Consider the following 21,987-nt stretch of genomic DNA (forward strand, 5'->3'; position numbering starts at 1 on the left):
AACGGTGGGTGAGCAGAGGGGTATAGGAAAAGCATATGTGCATACTACTGAAGTTAAGTTGGTATAAAACCAAATATGATTGTTATATATTTAGGATGTTAAATTTTAACCCTGTGGTAACCACAACGAAAACAGATGAAAAGTATAACCAGATAGAAATGAGAAGGGACTCAAGATGGTACAACACAAAAAGGCAATAAATATAAAGACAGGCATTAACAGAAGTGAGGGACAAAGAAGGTATAAGATTTACAAAGACTAGTAAAATGGCAAATGAATGTCCTGTATTATCAGCTGTGACTTTAAATGTAAATGGATTAAACTCAGTCGAAATGCAGAGATTGGCAGAATGGATAAAAAAGCATAACCCAACTATATGCTGGCTCTAAGAGACTCACCTTAAAGTCAAAGATACAAGGAGATTGAGGGTGAAATGATGGAAAAAAAGTATATTTTGCAAGTAGTAACCAAAAAAGAGATGGGGTGGCTATATCAATTTCAGATAAGAGAGACTTGAAGTCAAAAAGAGTTAGGAGGGATGAAGATTGTCATTATATACTGAAAAGGGGACAACTCAATAGGAAGATGTAACATTTATAAATATATATGTACCTAAGAGCAGAGCCCCAAAATATATGAAGCAAATACTGACAGATCTGAAAGGAGAAATTGATGGTTCTACATTAATAGTAGGAGACTTTCTCATACACCCCTCTCAATAATGGATAGAACATCTAGTAAGAAGATCAATAAGGAAGTACAGGACCCGAATGATACACTAAACAAACTAGACCTAACAGACATATATAAAACACTACACCCAATGAAAACAGAATACACATTCTTCTCTAGTGCACATGGATCATTCTCTAGGATAGCTCATATGCTGACTCATGAAACAAGCCTCAATAAATTCAAAAATATTGAAATCATACAATGTGTATTCTCTGACCACAATGGGATAAAACTAGAAATCAATAACAGAGGGAAAAATGGAAAATTCATAAATATGTGGAAAGTAACAAATGTACTCTGAAAAAAACAATGGGTTAAAGAGGCAATCAAAAGCGAAATTAGGGAATATCTTAGAAGCAAATTAAAATGAAAATACAACATACCAGAACTTATGAGATGCAGCAAAGGCAGTGCTGTGATTGAAATTTATAGATCTAAATGCTTACATTTGAAAAGAAGAAAGACTTCAAATCAGAGACCTAACCTTGAAAATGTAAGAACTAGAAAAAGTTGAGCAAACTAAACCCAAATACAGCAGAAAGAAGTAAATAAATTAGAGCAGAGATAAATGAAATAGAAAACAAACAAACAAACAACAACAAAAAAAAAAACAATAAAGAGAACCAACAAAGCCAAAGATTGGTTCTTTGAAAAGATCAATAAAATTAACAAAACTTTACAAGTTTAACAAATTAAAAGAGAGGTCACAAATAACAAAAATCAGAAATGAAAAGGAGTACATTACTATCGACCCCGCTGAAATAAGGACTATAAGAGGATACCATGAACAACTATATGCCAATAAATTAGATAACCTAGGTGAAATTAACAAATTCTTAGAAACACACAAACTACCAACATTGACTCAAGAGGAAACAGAAGATCTCAACAAACCAATTGCTAGTAAAGAGATCAAATCAATCATCAAAAACCTCTCAACAAAGAAAAGTCCAGGACAAGATGGCTTCACAGGGGAATTTTACCAAACATTTTGTGATGGTTAGGTTCATATATCAACTTGGCCAGGTGATGGTGTCCAGGTGTCTGGTCAAGCAAGCACTGGCCTAACCATTACTGCAAGGACATTTGTGGCTAGTTAATAAACCAGAAGGCTGCTTTATTAAATCATCAATTGACTGCATCTGTGGCTGATTACATCAATGAAGGGTATGCCTTCTGCAATGAGAGAATCCAATCAGCTGGATTTAATCCAATCAGTTGAAGACTTTTAAGGGAGAAGAGAGAGAACTTTCACTTCTTCTTCAGCCAGCCAGCCTCTCCTGGGGAGTTCACTGAATACCTTCATTGGAGTAGTCAGTTTGCTGCCTGCCCTAAGGAATTTGGACTTGTGCATCCTGCCCTACGGAATTTGGACTCATGCATGCCCATAGCTGTGTGAAACACTTGTATAAAATCTCATATTTACAGTTATCTCCTGTTGGTTCTGTTTCCCTAGAGAACCGTAGCTAATACACATTCCAAGAAGACTTAACTCCAATTCTGCCAAACTCTTCCAAAAAACTGAAGAGAAGGGACTACTCCCTAACTCATTCTACAAAGTCAACATCACCCTCATACCAAAGCTGGATAAAAATACCACAAGAAAAGAAAACTACAAAGCAATATCTCTTATGAATATAAATGCAAAAATCCTCAACAAAATACTAGCAAATCAAATACAACAGCATATCAAAAGAATTATATGCGATGATCATGGTTTTTATCCCAGGTATGCAAGGTTGGTTTAACATAAGAAAATTGACTGATATAATGCACCACATGAATGAATGAAATGAATGAATGAAAAAACCACATGATCATCTCAATTGATGCAGAAAAGGTATCTGACAAAATACAGCACCCTTTTTGATAAAAACATTTAGAACACTAGGAATAGAAGGAAACTTCCTCAATATGATAAAGGGCATACATGAAAGGCCCCCAGCTAACATCCTACTTAATGGTGAAAAGACTGAAAGCTTCCCTCTGAAATCAGGAACAAGACAAGGATGCCCAATGTCAGCAGTCATTGAACATTGTACTGGAAGTTTTTACCAGAGCAACTAGGCAAGAAAAAGAAATAAAAGACATCCAAATTGGAAAGGAAGAAGTAAAACTTTCCCTATTTGCACAGGATATGATCCTATATATAGTACTCCTGTTTTCATTTTGTTACACTCTAGCTAGGATTGAAAATATTAGATGAAATGTGAAGATGTTCTTCAATCTGAAACCCTTGTTGACCCATCTCTCCCCTACCCCCCTTTTTTTTACTTAAACATTTTTATGATGATTTAGATGAAAATTGTTCTTTGTTAGTTAATGTTGGTTCCAATCCTGCAAGCTGTTTGTATCTGCTTTATAACATTCACTGTACTAATCTTTCTGCAATATTGGGCGGAGGGTGGTGATAAATTTAGTTATGTCCTCAAGACAAAGTCTCAGTAAGAAAAAAATAAATGCAATTTAGTATGCAAGTATTTTTTATGTTGTTGGTTTTTGTTAAATAGTGAGAGCAAAATAATTTGCTGGACTATAAACATAAGAGTTAAATGAGTACTCCATTAATGGAGAAAGGGGGTATTTTCACAGAACCAGTATTTCCCCCCATCCCTTCTCCATTTGACATCAGTCAAAACATACCATTGGCCATTTAGTAAAAAAAACAATATGCTTGTGAACATACAGCAGTTACTTTATGTACAATAAAGGAACAGGGAAGGGTAAAATGAAAGTACAGAGAAAACTATACTGTCATAGTAAGGATGCAGTGGAACTGAAGGGCAGTTTTTCTAATTTAGAATGTATTCTTGGTCTGTAGACCGGAAAAATCCACAACAAAGCTTCTAACACTAATAAATGAATTCGGCAAAGTGACGGAGTACAAGATCAACACCCCAAAATCAGTACTGTTTCTATGTCAAATGATGACCAATCAGAAGAAATCAAGAAAAAAATTCCATTCACAATAGCTATTAAAAGAATCAAATATCTAGGAATAAATCTAACCAAGGATATACAAGACTTGTACATGGAAAACTACAAAACACTGCTAAAAGAAATTAAAGAAGACCTAAATAAATGGAAGGATATTCCACATTTATGGATTCATTGAGATGTCAACACTACCCAAAGTAATTTATAAATACAATGCAATCCCAATCAAAATGCCAACAACCCTCTTTGCACAAATGGCAAAATGAATCACCACACTTCTATGGAAGGGTAAGAGGCCCTTGATAGCTAACCATCTTGAAAAGAATGAAGTTGTAGGTCTCACACTTCTTGATATTAAAACTTATTATAAAGCATGATACTTATAGCAGCATGATACTGACACAAGGACAGATATATAGACAAATGGAATAGAATTGAGAGCTCAATAATCAATCCTCACATTTATGGCCAACTGATTTTTGACAAGGTGACAAAGACTACTCAACTTAGAAAGAACAGTGTCTTCAACAAATGGTGCTGGGAACTGGACCTTCATAGGTAAAAAAAGAGGAGGACCCCTACCTCATACCATATACAAAAATCAATTCAAAATGGACCAAAGACCTAAATATAAGAGCTAGAACTATCAAACTCCTAGAAGAAACTATAGAGAAGCATCTTTAGGACCTTGTGTTAGGCAATGTTTTCTTAGATTTTACTTCCAAACCACAAGTAATAAAAGAAAAAAATAGATAAATGGGATCTCATCAAAATTAAAAACTTTTATGCATCAGAAAGACTTTACCATGAAAGTAAAATGATAACATACACAATGGGAGAAAATATTTGGAAACCACGAAGCCAATAAAGGATTAATATCCAGAATATGTAAAGAAATCCTTCAACTTAACAACAAAAAGACAAACAACCCAATTTTAAAATGGGCAAAAAACTTGAAGAGATAACTCTCCAAAGAAGATACAAATGCCCAGAAAGCACCTAGAAAGACGTTTAACATCATTACCCATTCAGGAAATGCAAATGAAATCCATAAGGAGATACCATTCCATACCCATTTGTGCTGGTTTGAATGTATTATGTCCCCCAGAAAAAGCCATATTCTTTGACGCAATCTTGTGGGGCAGACATATTAGTGGGGATTAAGTTGGAACCTTTGGATTAGGTTGTTTGCATGCAAATGCGCCCCACCCAACTGTAGGTGATAACTCTGATGAGATCATTTCCATGGAGGCGTGGCCCCACCCATTCAGGGTGGGCCTTGATCAGTGGAGCCATACAAATGAGCTGACAAACAGAAGGAACACAGTGCAGCTGAGAGTGACATTTTGAAGAGGAGCTACAGCCAAGAGGGACACTTTGAAGAAAGCACAGCTGAGAGTGACATTTTGAAGAGGAGCTACAGCCAAGAGGGACACTTTGAAGAAAGCACAGGAGCTACAGATGAGAGACAGTTTGAAGACGGCCTTTGAAAGCAGACTCTTGCTCCAGAGAAGCTGAGAGAGGATAAATATCTCAAGTGCAACTAAGAGTGACATTTTTGAGGAACTGCAGCCTAGAGAGGAACGTCCTGGGAAAAAGCCATTTTGAAACCAGAACTTGGAGCAAACGCCAGCCACGTGCCTTCCCAGCTAACAGAGATTTTCCGGACGTCTTTGGCCATCCTCCAGTGAAGGTACCCAATTGCTGATGTGTTACCCTGGACACTTTATGGCCTTAAGACTGTAACTGTGTAACCAAATAAATCCCTTTTATAAAAGCCAATCCATCTCTGGTGTTTTGCATTCCGGCAGCATTAGCAAACTAAAACAGATTTTGGTACCAGAGAAGTGGGGTGCTTTTGCTGCTGAGTTTGCAAATACCAAACATGTTGGAATGGCTTTTTAAATGGATACGGGGAAGATTCTGGAAGAACTGTGAGGCGCTTGATAGAAAAGGCCTAAACTGCTTTGAAGACTGTGGAAATATGGACTCTAAAGATACTTCTGATGAGGCCTTGAACAGAAATGATGAATGTGTTGTCGCCAACTGGAAGAAAGGGGATCCTTGTTCTAAAGTGGCAGAGAATTTGGCAAAATTGAGTCCTGGTGTCAGATGGAAGGAAGAATTTGAAAGCGACAACCTGGAATACTTAGCTGAGGAGATCTCCAGACTATGTGTGTGGAGGATGTGCCCTGGCTTCTCCTTGCAGCTTATAGTAAAATGCGAGTCGAGAGATACAAACTTAGAACTGAACTCTTGGGTTCAAAGAAACCAGAAACTGATGGTTTGGAAATTTCTGGGCTTCCAGGAAGTGGAACTCCAGAAGCTATAGCCCAACATGAAGCTTTAACCAAACTTGGAACCTGACCACTATTTCAATACAAGCCAAGACTGGAGACAGAGTTTTCCAGAAAGGATTTGTGGAAAGTCCTATTGTCTGATTGCTTTGACCCCTGTGTGCTTTATGCGAAGCCAACAGAATTTCTGTGAGACCTTTATAGACAGAGATGCTGCAACTCTGGACTGGAGGAGATAGACAAAGAACAAACTGAAGGAAAAATTTCTTCAAAGACAGCCACGGAGGTTGAGGTCTGGAGTCAAGAGGTCTCAGGCTGGGAGAGCAGAGCAGCCCACATGCATGGAAAGGGTGAGTTTGCCCTGGAGGTCGAGGGTGGGCCTTCCGCCTCAATGCTCAGGAAATGTTCTGCCACCCCAAGCCCCAAAGAGGGTGGAGCACATTCCCAGGGAATTGGGGAGAGCCTGGCTGCCATGCCACTGTTCTGAAGGGGTTGAGTGTGTGCCCCAGAGATCGAAGGGAATCCAGGTGCTGCCCCAATGTTTGAGGAGGGTGGGGCTGAGAAGGTGGTCTCCCCAGTGTGTGGATATGTTGAAGAACTCACCCCAGCATTTGGAGAGGAAAGGGCTGCCGAAAAGGCCCTTAGAAAGGATTAGACTCCCACTCTCTCAAGCCCCAAGATGCAACGTCGTTCTGTTAATGACTCTCAGACTTTGAAATCTAATGGAGTTTGTCCTGCAGGTTTTAGGAACTGTTTTGGTCCTGTTAACCCTGTTTTCTTTACTGTTTCTCCTTATGGCAATGGGAAGGTTTATCCTATGATGCCCCTCCACTGTATATTGGAAGCACATAACTTGTTCTAAGTTCACAGATCCACAGCTAAAGAAGAATTATGCCTTAGGACCTACCACACCTATAATTGATTTGGATGGAATCTTGTACTTAACTATTGTTACTGAAATGATTTAAGTTTTTGTGATATTGTGATGGGATGAATGTATTTTGTATTTGGAAAGAATATGCTTTTCTGGGGTCCAGGGGTGGAATGTGCTGATTTGAATGTATTATGCCCCCAGAAAAAAACCATATTCTTTGATGCAATCTTGTGGGGCAGACATATTAGTGGGGATTAAGTTGGAACCTTTGGATTAGGTTGTTTGCATGCAAATGCGCCCCACCCAACTGTAGGTGATAACTCTGATGAGATCATTTCCATGGAGGCGTGGCCCCACCCATTCAGGGTGGGCCTTGATCAGTGGAGCCATACAAATGAGCTGACAGAAGGAACACAGTGCAGCTGAGAGTGACATTTTGAAGAGGAGCTACAGCCAAGAGGGACACTTCGAAGAAAGCACAGGAGCTGCAGATGAGAGACAGTTTGAAGACAGCCATTGAAAGCAGACTCTTGCTCCAGAGAAGCTGAGAGAGGACAAATATCCCAAGTGCAACTAAGTGATGTTTTTGAGGAACTGCAGCCTAGAGAGGAACATCCTGGGAAAAAGCCATTTTGAAACCAGAACTTGGAGCAAACGCCAGCCACGTGCCTTCCCAGCTAACAGAGGTTTTCTGGACGCCTTTGGCCATGCTCCAGTGAAGGTACCCGATTGCTGATGTGTTACCTTGGACACTTTATGGCCTTAAGACTGCAAATGTGTAACCAAATAAATCCCTTTTATAAAAGCCAATCCATCTCTGGTGTTTTGCATTCTGTAGCATTAGCAAAGTAAAACACCATTAGAAAGGCTGCTATTAAAATAAAAGAAATAAGTGTTGGAGAGGATGCACAGAAATAGGAACACTCATCCATTGCTGGTGTCAATGTAAAATGGTGCAACTGCTAAAGAAGACAGTTTGATGGTTCCTCAGAAAGCCAAGTATGAAACCACCAGATGAACTGGCAATCTCACTACTAGGTATATACCCAAAAGAATTTAAAGCATGGACTCAGATATTTGCACACTGATGCTCAAAGCAACATTAGTCACAATTGCCAAAAGATGGAAGCAACCCAAGTATCCATGGACCCATGAATGGATAAATCAAACATGGTATATACATACAATGGAATATTATTCAGCCATAAAAAGGAATTAAGTCCTGATACATACAACAACATGGACGAACCTTAAAGACATCATGTTCAGTGAAACAAACCAGACACAAAAGGACAAATATTGTATGATCTCACTGATTTGAAACAGCAAACTCACAGAGTCAGAACTAGAAAATAAATTACCAGGGGATGGGGTGGGGATAGGAAATGGGAAATTAAGGCTTAAAATGTACAGAGTTCATATTTGGAATGATGGAAATGTTTTGGTAATAGATGGTGTGAGGATAACACAACATTGTGAATACATTTAACAGCAGTGAAATGTATGTCTGAATGTGATTAAAAAAGGAAATGTTAGATTGTATATATGGTAACAGAATACAAATTAAAAAAAAAAAAAAAAAAAAAAAAACCATGGAACTACACTACACAAACAGTGGATCCTAAGTTAAACTGTGGACTTTAGTTAATAGTGCAATGGGCTATCATCAATTATAGTTAATGTTCCACACCAATGCAAGATGTTGGTGGTGGGGTACTATATGGGAATCCTATATTTTATGCATGAATATTCTGTAAACCCACAACTTCTCTAAAATAGAAAAAAAAAAAAGACGAAAAAGAAGACACTGCCATTTTTTTTTTTACTGAATTATTTTTTCTTATTGTGTACTACAACATATATACATAACAGTGATAACTTTCAAAGCACAATACAAGAAGCAGAAAGCAAACCCCAAAGAACACCACGGGTCATCACTCCACAACCTCAGCCACCTCCATTACTGTAAAATACAACATACACACAGGAAGGTGCCAACCCCAATGCACAGCTCAACAAGCAGTTATATGGGTTATTTCAAAAATTGCCATAGGCTACAATTCCACAGCTTCAGTTCTCCTCCTGTTATGCAATACAGGGTATACACAGAAAGGTGAAGACTCTCAAAGCACAATTCAATGAGTAGCCACAGAGCAAACTTCAAAGGATGCCATATTGCTCCACATGTCATCTACCTCCCTCCAGCCACTCCAATACCCCAGCATCCAAAAAATATATGTATTTATATAAAGTTTTAGTACTCATTAAATCTTTTTTTTAATCATCATTTTATTGAGATATATTCACATACCACGCAGTCATACAAAACAAATTGTACTTTCGATTGTTTACAGTACCATTACATAGTTGTACATTCATCACCTAAATCAATCCCTGACACCTTCATTAGCACACACACAAAAATAACAAGAATAGTAATTAGAGTGAAAAAGAGCAATTGAAGTAAAAAAGAACACTGGGTACCTTTGTCTGTTTGTTTCCTTCCCCTACTTTTCTACACATCCATCCATAAACTAGACAAAGTGAAGTTTGGTCCTTATGGCTTTCCCAATCCCATTGTCACCCCTCATAAGCTACATTTTTATACAACTGTCTTCAAGATTCATGGGTTCTGGGTTGTAGTTTGATAGTTTCAGGTATCCACCACCAGCTACCCAAATTCTTTAGAACCTAAAAAGGGTTGTCTAAAGTGTGCGTAAGAGTGCCCACCACAGTGACCTCTCGGCTCGTTTTGGAATCTCTCTGCCACTGAAGCTTATTTCATTTCCTTTCACATCCCCCTTCTGGTCAAGAAGATGTTCTCCGTCCCACGATGCCGGGTCTACATTCCTCCCCGGGAGTCATATTCCACGTTGCCAGGGAGATTCACTCCCCTGGGTGTCTGATCCCACGTAGGGGGGAGGGCAGTGATTTCACCTTTCAAGTTGGCTTAGTCAGAGAGAGAGGGCCACATCTGAGCAACAAAGAGGCATTCAGGAGGAGACTCTTAGGCACAAATATAGGGAGGCCTAGCCTCTCCTTTGCAGCAACCATCTTCCCAAGGGTAAAACTTATGGTAGAGGGCTCAACCCATCAAACCACCAGTCCCCTATGTCTGTGGTCATGTTAGCAACCATGGAGGTGGGGTAGGTGAATACCCTGCATTCTCCACAGGCTCCTCAAGGGGGCACTACATCTTTTTTTTTTTTCCTTGTTTTTCATTTTCTTTTTTTTTTTTTTTAACTTTCCCTTCTTTTTTAAATCAACTGTATGAAAAAAAAGTTAAAAAGAAAACAAACATACAGTAAAAGAACATTTCAAAGAGACCATAACAAGGGAGTAAGAAAAAGACAACTAACCTAAGATAACTGCTTAACTTCCAACATGTTCCTACTTTACCCCAAGAAAGTTACATAATATAGCAACATTTCTGTGAACTTGTTCCTACTATATCCATCAGAAATTAACAGACCATAGTCATTTCTGGGCATCCCCAGAACGTTAAATAGCTTATCTGTTATTCTTGGATTATTGTTCCCCCTTCCTTAATTGCTCTCTACTGCTAGTTCCCCTACATTCTACATTATAAACCATTTGTTTTACATTTTTTAAAGTTCACATTAGTGGTAGCATATAATATTTCTCTTTTTGTGCCTGGCTTATTTCGCTCAGCATTATGTCTTCAAGGTTCATCCATGTTGTCATATGTTTCACCAGATCGTTCCTTCTTACTGCCGCATAGTATTCCATCGTGTGTATATACCACATTTTATTTATCCACTCATCTGTTGAAGGACATTTGGGTTGTTTCCATCTCTTGGCAATTATGAATAATGCTGCTATGAACATTGGCGTGCAGATATCTGTTCGTGTCACTGCTTTCCGATCTTCTGGGTATATACCGAGAAGTGCAATCGCTGGATCGAATGGTAACTCTATATCTAGTTTTCTAAGGAACTGCCAGACTGACTTCCAGAGTGGCTGAACCATTATACAGTCCCACCAACAATGAATAAGAGTTCCAATTTCTCCACATCCCCTCCAGCATTTGTAGTTTCCTGTTTGTTTAATGGCAGCCATTCTAACTGGTGTTAGATGGTATCTCATTGTGGTCTTCATTTGCATCTCTCTAATAGCTAGCGAAGCTGAACATTTTTTCATGTGTTTCTTGGCCATTTGTATTTCCTCTTCAGAGAACTGTCTTTTCATATCTTTTGCCCATTTTATAATTGGGCTGTCTGTACTATTGTCATTGAGTTGTAGGATTTCTTTGTATATGCAAGATATCAGTCTTCTGTCAGATACATGGTTACCAAAAATTTTTTCCCATTGAGTTGGCTGCCTCTTTACCTTTTTGAGAAATTCCTTTGAGGTGCAGAAACTCCTAACCTTGAGGAGTTCCCATTTATCTATTTTCTCTTTTGTTGCTTGTGCTTTGGGTGTAAAGTCTAGGAAGTGGCCGCCTAATACTAGGTCTTGAAGATGTTTTCCTACATTATCTTCTAGGAGTTTTATGGTACTTTCTTTTATATTGAGATCTTTGGTCCATTTTGAGTTAATTTTTGTGTAGGGGGTGAGATAGGGGTCCTCTTTCATTCTTTTGGATATGGATATCCAACTCTCCCAGCCCCATTTGTTGAAAAGACCATTATGGCTCAGTTCAGTGACTTTAGGGGCCTTATCAAAGATCAGTCGGCCATAGATCTGAGGGTCTATCTCTGAATTCTCAATTCGATTCCATTGATCTATATGTCTATCTTTGTGCCAGTACCATGCTGTTTTGGCAACTGTGGCTTTATAATAAGCTTCAAAGTCAGGGAGTGTAAGTCCTCCCACTTTGTTTTTCTTTTATAGAGTGTCTTTGGCAATTCGAGGCATCTTCCCTTTCCAAATAAATTTGATAACTAGCTTTTCCAAGTCTGCAAAGTAGGTTGTTGGAATTTTGATTGGGATTGCATTGAATCTGTAGATGAGTTTGGGTAGAATTGACATCTTAATGACATTTAGCCTTCCTATCCATGAACATGGAATATTTTTCCATCTTTTAAGGTCCCCTTCTATTTCTTTTAGTAGAGTTATGTAGTTTTCTTTGTATAGGTCTTTTACATCTTTGGTTAAGTTTATTCCTAGGTACTTGATTTTTTTAGTTGCTATTGAAAATGGTATCTTTTTCTTGAGTGTCTCTTCAGTTTGTTCATTTCTAGCATATAGAAACATTACGGACTTATGTGCATTAATCTTGTATCCCACTACTTTGCTAAATTTGTTTATTAGCTCTAGTAGGTGTATCGTTGATTTCTCAGGGTTTTCTAGATATAAGATCATATCATCTGCAAACAATGACAGTTTTACTTCTTCTTTTCCAATTTGGATGCCTTTTATTTCTTTGTCTTGCCGGATTGCCCTGGCTAGCACTTCCAGCACAATGTTGAATAACAGTGGTGACAGCGGGCATCCTTGTCTTGTTCCTGAGCTTAGAGGGAAGGCTTTCAGTCTCTCACCACTGAGTACTATGCTGGCTGCGGGTTTTTCATATATGCTCTTTATCATGTTGAGGAAGTTTCCTTCAATTCCTACCTTTTGAAGTGTTTTTATCAAAAAGGGATGTTGGATTTTGTCAAATGCTTTTTCAGCATCTATTGAGATGATCAATTGATTTTTCCCTTTCGAGTTTTTAATGTGTTGTAATACATTGATTGTTTTTCTTATGTTGAACCATCCTTGCATGCCTGGAATGAACCCCACTTGGTCATGGTGTATGATTTTTTTAATGTGTCTTTGGATTCGATTTGCAAGTATTTTGTTGAGGATTTTTGCATCTATTTTCATTAGGGAGATTGGCCGGTAGTTTTCCTTTTTTGTAGCATCTTTGCCTGGTTTTGGTATTAGATTGATGTTAGCTTCATAAAATGAGTTAGGTAGTGTTCCATTTTTTTCAATGTTTTGAAAGAGTTTGAGTAAGATTGGTGTCAGTTCTTTCTGGAAAGTTTGGTAGAATTCCCCTGTGAAGCCATCTGGCCCTGGGCATTTATTTGTGGGAAGATTTTTGATGACTGATTGGATCTCTTTGCTTGTGATGGGTTGGTTGAGGTCTTCTATTTCTTCTCTGGTCAGTCTAGGTTGTTCATATGTTTCCAGGAAATTGTCCATTTCTTCTACATTATCCAGTTTGTTGCCATACAGTTGTTCATAATATCCTCTTATAATTTTTTTAATTTCTTCAGGATCTGCAGTTATGTCACCTTTTTCACTCATTATTTTGTTTATATGGGTCTTCTCTCTTTTTGATTTTGTCAGTCTAGCTAGGGGCTTGTCAATCTTGTTGATCTTCTCAAAGAACCAACTTTTGGTGATATTTATCCTCTCTATTGTTTTTTTTGTTCTCTATGTCATTTATTTCTGCTTTAATCCTTGTTATTTCTTTTCTTGTACTTGGTTTAGGATTGGTTTGCTGTTCATTTTCTAGCTTCTTCAGTTGATCCATTAGTTCTTTGATTTTGGCTCTTTCTTCCTTTTTAATATATGCGTTTAGTGCTATAAATTTCCCCCTTAGCACTGCTTTTGCTGCATCCCATAGGTTTTGGTATGTTGTGTTCTCATTTTCATTCATCTCTCTATATTTAGCAATTTCTCTTGCTATTTCTTCTTTAACCCACTGATTGTTTAGGATTGTGTTGTTTAACCTCCAGGTATTTGTGAATTTTCTAAGTCTCTGATGGTTATTGACTTCTAATTGTATTCCATTGTGGTCAGAGAATGTGCTTTGAATAATTTCAATCTTTTGAAATTTATTGAGGCTTGTTTTATGTCCCAGCATATGATCTATTCTGGAGAAAGTTCCATGAGCACTAGAAAAGTATGTGTATCCTGGTGATTTGGGATGTAATGTCCTGTATATGTCTGTTAAATCTAATTCATTTATCAGATTGTTTAGGTTTTCAATTTCCTTATTGGTCTTCTGTCTGGTTGATCTATCTATAGGAGAGAGTGATGTGTTGAAGTCTCCCACAATTATTGTGGAAACATCAATTGCTTCCTTTAGTTTTTCCAGTGTTTCTCTCATGTATTTTGTGGCACCTTGATTGGGTGCATAGACATTTATGATTGTTATTTCTTCTTGCTGAATTGCCCCTTTTATTAGTATGTAGTGGCCTTCTTTGTCACTCAAAACATCCCTGCATTTGAAGTCTATTTTATCTGAGATTAATATTGCTACACCTGCCTTCTTTTGGCTGTAGCTTGCATGAAATATTTTTTTCCATCCTTTCACTTTCAGTTTCTTTGTGTCCCTGTGTCTAAGATGAGTCTCTTGTATGCAACATATTGATGGTTCATTTTTTTTGATCCATTCTGCGAATCTATATCTTTTAATTGGGGAGTTTAATCCATTTACATTCAACGTTAAAACCGTGAAGGCATTTCTTGAATCGGCCATCTTATCCTTTGGTTTATGTTTGCCATATTTTTCACTCTCTCTATTAATATCCTTTATTGTACTCATACCAAATCTCTTTAGTACTGAACCTTTCTCCAAGTCTCTCTGTCCTGTCTTTGTTTCTCTGTCTGTAGGGCTCCCTTTAGTATCTCCAGTAGGGCAGGTCTCTTGTTAGCAAATTCTCTCAGCATTTGTTTGTCTGTGAAAAATTTAAGCTCTCCCTCAAATTTGAAGGAGAGCTTTGCTGGATAAAGTATTCTTGGCTGGAAATGTTTCTCACTCAGAATTTTAAATATATCGTGCCACTGCCTTCTCACCTCCATGGTGGCTGCTGAGTAGTCACTACTTAGTCTTATGCTGTTTCCTTTGTATGTGGTGAATTGCTTTTCTCTTGCTGCTTTCAGAACTTGCTCCTTCTCTTCTGTGTTTGACAGTGTGATCAGTATATGTCTCGGAGTGGGTTTATTTGGATTTATTCTATTTGGAGTTCGCTGAGCATTTATGATTTGTGTATTTATGTTGTTTTGAAGATTTGGGAAGTTTTCCCCAACAATTTCTTTGAATACTCTTCCTAGACCTTTACCCTTTTCTTCCCCTTCTGGGACACCAATGAGTCTTATATTTGGACGTTTCATATTATCTATCATATTCCTGAGGTCCATTTCGATTTTTTCAATTTTTTTCCCCATTCTTTCTTTCATGCTTTCATTTTCCATTCTGTCATCTTCCAGGTCACTGATTCGTTGTTCAACTTCCTCTAGTCTTGTACTATGAGTGTCCAGAATCTTTTTAATTTGGTCAAAAGTTTCTTTAATTTCCATAAGATCATCCATTTTTTTATTTAGTCTTGCAATGTCTTCTTTATGCTCTTCTAGAGTCTTCTTGATTTCCTTCATATCCCGTACTATGGTCTCATTGATCATCTTTAGTTCTTTGAGTAGCTGCTCTAGGTGCTGTCTCTCTTCTGGTCTTCTGATTTGGGTGCTTGGGCTTGGGTTATCCATATCGTCTGGTTTTTTCATATGCTTTATAATTTTCTGTTGTTTTTAGCCTCGTGGCATTTGCTGAACTTGATAGGGTTCTTTTAGGGTTTGTAGACCTATTGAAGTCCTTATCTCTAATTTATCAGATCTACAGCTTCGTGGAGTACACTTTCTCTAACTAACCAGCAGGTGGCGTCCACGAGCCACCTGTTCTCCACAAGCCAGTTCTCCCCTGCTTAGCCTTTTTGGTGAGTGGGGGAGTGAGTCTTGTGGGGTCCAATTGGTGTACCAAGCTTGCGTGTGTAGTTGGTGTTGCCTGCCCTGTATGTGGGGAGTGTTTCTGGGCAGTCGGGGAGGGGGGGGTGGCTCTAACAATCAAATCTCCCTAATGATCCTAGAGTTTTAAAGCTGCTGCAATAGTCTAATCCTTCAGTTCAGTCCTGCCACAGTTTGTCTCTGCCACTGACACACAAGTCTTTGGTATTGGCGTATGGCTCCTGAGACTTGCAAGTGGGCCCCTCTTCCAGGCTGTGCACCCCGGGTCCTCTGTTGAGGGATGACTGTGCTATGTCACAGGTGAGTGCCGTCCCCCCAGGGCAGTTCTGGGCTGCTGGGCTGTGTAGGGAGGCTCCCAGTCTGCTCAAATGATGGCTGAATGGGGCTTTGTTAATTCACACTGCTCCACCTTCCCAGCTCTGGGACAATCAGCTGAGGTTGCAGGGAAGGCTAATGTCCACGCCCAGTTTTGTGTTGTGTGCCTGTTATTTGAAGCACTTCCGTCACACTGGGTTGTCTGGGGCAGCTCTGGGCTATGGGGCTGGCGATGGGCAGGAGTGTTTCCTGTCCACCAGGATGGTGGCTGTGAGTGGACACCCCCCTTTTCTTGGGAAGTTGTGGTGTTTAGTGAATTTTCTCAGCCACTGGATTATTGCCTTTTGTCTCAGAGCTCTCTTAATTCTGCTCTTGACTTGACGTGCCCAAATTGCAATTCTTTGAAGCTTTCTGTATTGGGCTTCTTAGAGTAATTGTTTTAGAAAAAGAAAAAAGGATTAAAAAAAAAAAAAAAAAAAAAAGGCCCTCCTCAGAGATCTAATGGGTTATTGAAATGCTAATAGACAAAGCAACCAGGGCCATTAAGGAAAGGTCCACAGGGCAGAGAGATCAGCTTTTCTTCGGGATTTGCATATGTGCCTTAAGGCCTGAGCTCCGCCCTTCCCCTTTCTGTGTTCACCAGAACTCCAGAAATCCTCTGCTTTTATTTTGGAGTTTTTCGTGTTATTTTTTTTTTTCTATGCCTGTCTCCTCTCTGCTGGGCTGGCAGCTCTCAGATTCTCTGGTGTCTGGTCTCAGTCTATCTATGGTTGGAGTATGGATCAGTAGAATGAGTTTCCGAGAAGGGCTACCACTGCAGTTCTCCCTTCTCCTTCCCGGAGCTGGCAGCCCCTCCTCCCACGGGACTGAGCCTGGCAGGGAGGGGCGCAGGTCCCCTGGCCGCAAAAACTTACAGATTTCGCTGATCTCAGCAGTTCGACATTTTCATGAGTGTTGTATGAAGTATGCCCAAAGTCAGATTGCTCTGTGGTGTCCAGTCCACGCAGTTCCTGGCTTTTTACCTACTTTCCTGGAGGAGTAACTAAAACTTACAGCTCACCAGTCTGCCATCTTGCCCCGCCTCTCCAGTACTCATTAAATCTTATCTTGTTTGTTGCTACCCCTTCCTCTCACTTAATCTCTCTCCATCTTCAGGGCTGTCCAGGCAGTGAGCACCCTAACTTGTCCATATTCAAAACTGGTGTCGACAGTATTGGGATGGAGGCTGCATCTGATTCTTGTTCCTAAAGACACTGTTGCTTCTGGGTTTTAAGACTCTTCTGTCCTAGGAACACTCTGGTGGATTTAAGTTTCTGAGAGATAAAACTTAATGAGTGCATCTTTTATAGACTCTCAGGTAGGGACCTAGATATTTGGGGACACTACTTTTGGTAAGGGCATGTCATACCGTCGCCATCTGGGATGTCTAGCTGGAGCTTGCATAAGAAATATCTCTGGGATAGCTTCTCAACACTATTTGGGATCTTTCAGCGACTATGACTTGATCTTTGTCCCCCTTTTGATGAGACATTTTTAATCCCTTGCTGCCAAGGCCAGGCTCATTCCTGGGAGTCATGTCCCACATCACCAGGGAGATTCATTCCCCTGGGAGTCATGTCCCTCATGGGAGGGGCGGGGGGATAAATTTGCTGAGTTGGGCTTAAGAGAGAGAAAGTCCACATCTGAGAAACAAAAGAGGTTCCCTGGAGGTGTCTCTTAGGCATACTTATAGGAGGGCTCAGCCTCCCATTTACAACCCTAGGTTTCACAAGAGCAAGCCTCATGTCGAGGGCTTCATTTATTAAGCAGTGGTTTCCTAATTTCACTTAATATATATTCTATTCCAAGATAAACAGTTTCTTACATTATCTTCACTTAGTTGTACAATCATCACTCTCAACTTTACACTATTACCATAACATAATACATCCCAGAGCTCTTATCAGCTGCTAATTATTCATCCCTAGTATTAGTGTAGTTTTGGTAAGATATTCCTATTAAATATAGTCTTTTATGTAATGGGTAGTTTTTCTATATCACTCTGTTGTTAACCCTCTGCACCAGTGTCATACCTTATACGTATATCATGTTAATACTTATTTAGGTTTGTGGTACTACTCCGTGGGTAACATGCCTTTAAACAACCATTTACAAACATGTTCACCTTCAATGAGTCATTGATACTTATAATACCATAACAAACCACAGTCACCCCTGAAGTGTGAAGACACTGCTTTTGTAATGAGAAAAGGTAATAAATAACTTAATTCATTAAAATGGATTTGAAAATAATTCCTTTTTTTTTTTTTTAAATCCCCTTTTTTGGTTGCTTTTTGGGCAGTGTCTTCGTGATATTTTAAATATGGGAACTGGTTCAAAAATAAATGTTGCTAATATCCAAATCACATTTTTATAATATGCGTTCACTAAAGAGCTGATGAGACAAAATAGTCTGAGGTCACAAAGATAACTACAATCAACATGCTATCACAGGAATTAACACTTCTATTCAAAGTAATACATATTTTGTTATTAAACTTGTAACTGGGTGAAGAAGATCCAGAGACAATATCTGTCTATGTAGATGAATGTGTGTGTGTCTGTATGTATAAATATATATATGTATATATGTATTTTATTTATATGCTATTCTATAAGCTTTTTTCATAGAAAATATTTTGTAAACATCTTTCCAAGTTATTAAATATTCTTCCACGTAACTTTTCATGGTAGCCTTACTTTCTAAATGCATTGTATGGGTGTATCATAAGATGTATAATCATTTCCATATGTTTTACATTTTGGTTGCTTCCACCTTTTACAAACAAGTGCTGATCAAATATCTGAAAACAATATTAGGAAGGAAAAAAAGGAGTATTCCCTCCCCACCTCTCATCTCAATCAATAAATGAGTATTTTTTTTCCAACCAATTAGTTTTTTGTAATCCAAGCTTTCAATATAAAACCTCACCTATAAAAGAATTATTAGATGACTTAGAACAATTTCTTCACTTAAACACTCTACGTCTTTGTTCCCTTAATAAAAAGAAATGGCAATTAGGGCCAGCAATAGAAATTTTTCTTGCTCCAAATCCAGAGTTCCTTTCACTACACCTGCTATTTTTCCATTGTAAATTAGTAAACTGGCATAGAGTTTATGAAGCAGTCTCTTATAAGGTTTGACACCAGGATATGACAACCTCTTGGGAAAAAGATATTAAGAAAAAGAAGAACAAAGAAGAGAAATGACACCATCAAACAGAAAGGACCCCACAGGAGATAGCAATCTTTGAGATTGGACTAATAAGAGACAGTGACTATATCTGTATTAAAACTCTAAAAACTGCAATATTTAGGTCAGTAAATATAGAATTCAGATCTAAGACTTTCCTCAAAATGACCTCAAAATTTATTAATCACTTTATTACAGGACAGGAACTAAACTTCAGTGATCATTAAAGAAATCAGCACATATGATTTCATGAATGAACAAGGCTTTAACAGGTCAACAAGCAGAAGGACACTTTACATTCACAAGCTCTTCAAAAAAGAGGGCAAATTAAGGCTACAATGGTATTTCTCATCTACTTTCCCACAGGGATGCAAAAGATCAAAAAAAAAAAGGAAATAAGATCAAAGATAGAGACAAACGTATGACAAAGAGAAGAGAGATTGAAAGTAATAATCAATGGCATAAAACTGGTCTCTTCATGCCTTCAAAAATTTTATATGGGTAAATTGTGAGAGAGGGTACCATATGTCAAATATATCCATTATTTCAGACAGAATTATAAGATCATTTTTTTAAAGAAATTGTCCCTTGGAAGATCAAAAGAGTTAAAACATTTCCAAAATTACAATGTATTTTATTGGGTAGCATTTGATAACCAGATTTTAGTAAACATTATCTCCTGCATAAAAGACAAGAGGGGGAGAGGTTGGTCCATGTAAGTAATACTTCTATCACTCATGAAACATTAATTTAGTCCTGCAGAAATCTGACTGAAATAGTGTTTCAATCCATTTCATTGACCCTATATGGGCCTGAACTAATTTTGTTTTTAAAGGAGTTATATAAAAACTAAGACCATCCAGTGAGTTTACCTCTGAAAGTGTCTTATGCAGCAGGGAGCTTTGATTTTTCAACCTGTGAGCTTCATCCACAACGAGCACACTCCAAGGGAAGCTGTGAGAGAAAATTCAAACTTTCAGTTTTGTGTAACCCACACAGATATCTCACAACCTAAAGTCTTACCACAAAACAATGACTATTGTTGGAAAGACTAATTAAAGCCCATGCCATTACAAATGTTTCCAAATTACCTTCCTATCTGAGGGCCTATTGTATACAGAAGACAATAGGTGGATAAAGTAATAAAATTAAGGGAATATTTTTTCCAAGATGGGAAAGATATTTTCAATGAAGGCAGACAGGAAGGAGTAAAGAGGCAGAAAGGAAAAGAAAACATTTATGATTGCTTACTATGTTCCAGACAATATGTTTGGGGCATTATATATGCTATTTAATACCCCAAACAATTTGAGTATATTTTATTGTACTAATTTTATCAATGAGGAGAATAAAGCTCAAAAAAGTTAGGTGATTTGGTCAAAGTCATAAAGCTAGTATGAGACAGAGCTGACATTCAAATACAGAAGAAAAATCAAAATACAATGTTATCACAGGAGTTAAAGGAGCAGAATTTTAAACGAGGGGATGTGGTTGATAGGATCAAATGTTGCAGAGCCATCCAGGAAGACATAGCCATTGCATTTGTTAATATGGAGGTCACTGGTGGCTGTAGCCAGAGCACTTTTCATATAGTGGTAGGTTATAACAACAATTTCTCAAAAGGTTTCAGTCATAAAAGCATTACACCCTTTGATTAACAATACTGGGAAGCTGTTCCTAAGAAAAAATTCAAAATACAGAAAAAGAAGTATGCATGAATATGGTCTAAGTTGCATTATTAAAACAATAAAAAAATTAAAAATAACCTAAATGTCCAATAACAGGTGATGAAATATTATTTTAGCATTCTAAATGATAATATGATGATTGTGCTACAATGAAAATAGGCCTCTATAAAAAGATACAAAAATGGTATATCCTTATTTTTAGAAATGTGAAAAACATATAAAAGATAATAACATGAAAGTTATAAGATTTTTAACTTTTTAATCTACTTGTAAAACATTCTGAAATCCCATTACATTATTTTCATACTTAAAAAACTAAACATATATACAAGTGAAACAAACTGCTGGAAAGACAGTGGATATGGAAATAAAAATCCCTCAAAAATTAGAGAAAGATCTTGAGCAGAGATTAGCTTAATAAGGAGGAAGCCCTCTTCCTGTGAAGCTAAAGAGAAGATCCCAAAGTATGGGTACAGAAAAAGAGGTACCTACTGTTCACCTACTGATAGAAGTGCAGATGGAGGAAGAACTAGGGGTCCAAAGAGAGCGCAGGAGTTGGGATCATTCCTGCTGGGTAGAATGATCAGGGAATGCATTTAAGAATTAAAAGGGATTATGGTACAGCTGAAGCTGATTATAGTACAGTGATTATGAGATAAAGTGTGAAAGTGGCCATAGTACAGTGCCTGGCCCAGGATTAGCATTCAGAACAGATTAAGTCCTATTCTCCTGGGAAGGACTAGATATTTAGGTTTTTACACACAGCAAGCATTCCATAAATGTTTGTTTAATAAAACAGGCTACATAGGAAGGTGAATTTTGGCTCTGTGAAAGATAGTAGGTCTACCATTCATCAAAGGTTACATTAAAGGACACTCACTGGAGAGGATGAGATGGAGGGAATTCTACCACCGAATAGAGAGGATTAGGTAACTTCAAATTCTCTTGATTCAAAGATGTTACAAGTCTTTTTTTCATATTGTTAACATGCACAATCTTAACTCTCCATAATAAACCACTTAGGGCAGAGATTTAATTACACTTCCCTGCTGTTCTCAGAGTATTAAATACAGTAATACACAACATAACCCTGTCAAATACATTTAAAGAATACATCTATGTTCTTGGGATTCATACTATTAAGTTCACTTTATAAATGTCCTTTTGTGACTGCAGTTCTTAAATCCACCTAGAATGCATCCAAAACAGATTATC

General features: G+C 38.0%; 1 protein-coding gene across 4 annotated transcripts in view; it reads right to left on the reverse strand.

Annotated features, from left to right (window-relative positions):
* The window catches only part of CHD1L (chromodomain helicase DNA binding protein 1 like), an 89,852-nt gene that overhangs the window by 50,536 nt on the left and 17,329 nt on the right, over nt 1-21,987 (reverse strand). For all 4 annotated transcript variants that reach the window (XM_037826209.1, XM_037826208.1, XM_037826207.1 and 1 more), the window contains exon 6: nt 19,957-20,038. In XM_037826209.1, the coding sequence (XP_037682137.1) occupies nt 19,957-20,038 (82 nt within the window). The remainder of the gene's footprint in view (nt 1-19,956; nt 20,039-21,987) is intronic.

The sequence above is a fragment of the Choloepus didactylus genome, chromosome 2 (assembly GCF_015220235.1).
Source record: "Choloepus didactylus isolate mChoDid1 chromosome 2, mChoDid1.pri, whole genome shotgun sequence".
NCBI classification, from domain to species: Eukaryota; Metazoa; Chordata; class Mammalia; order Pilosa; family Megalonychidae; genus Choloepus; species Choloepus didactylus.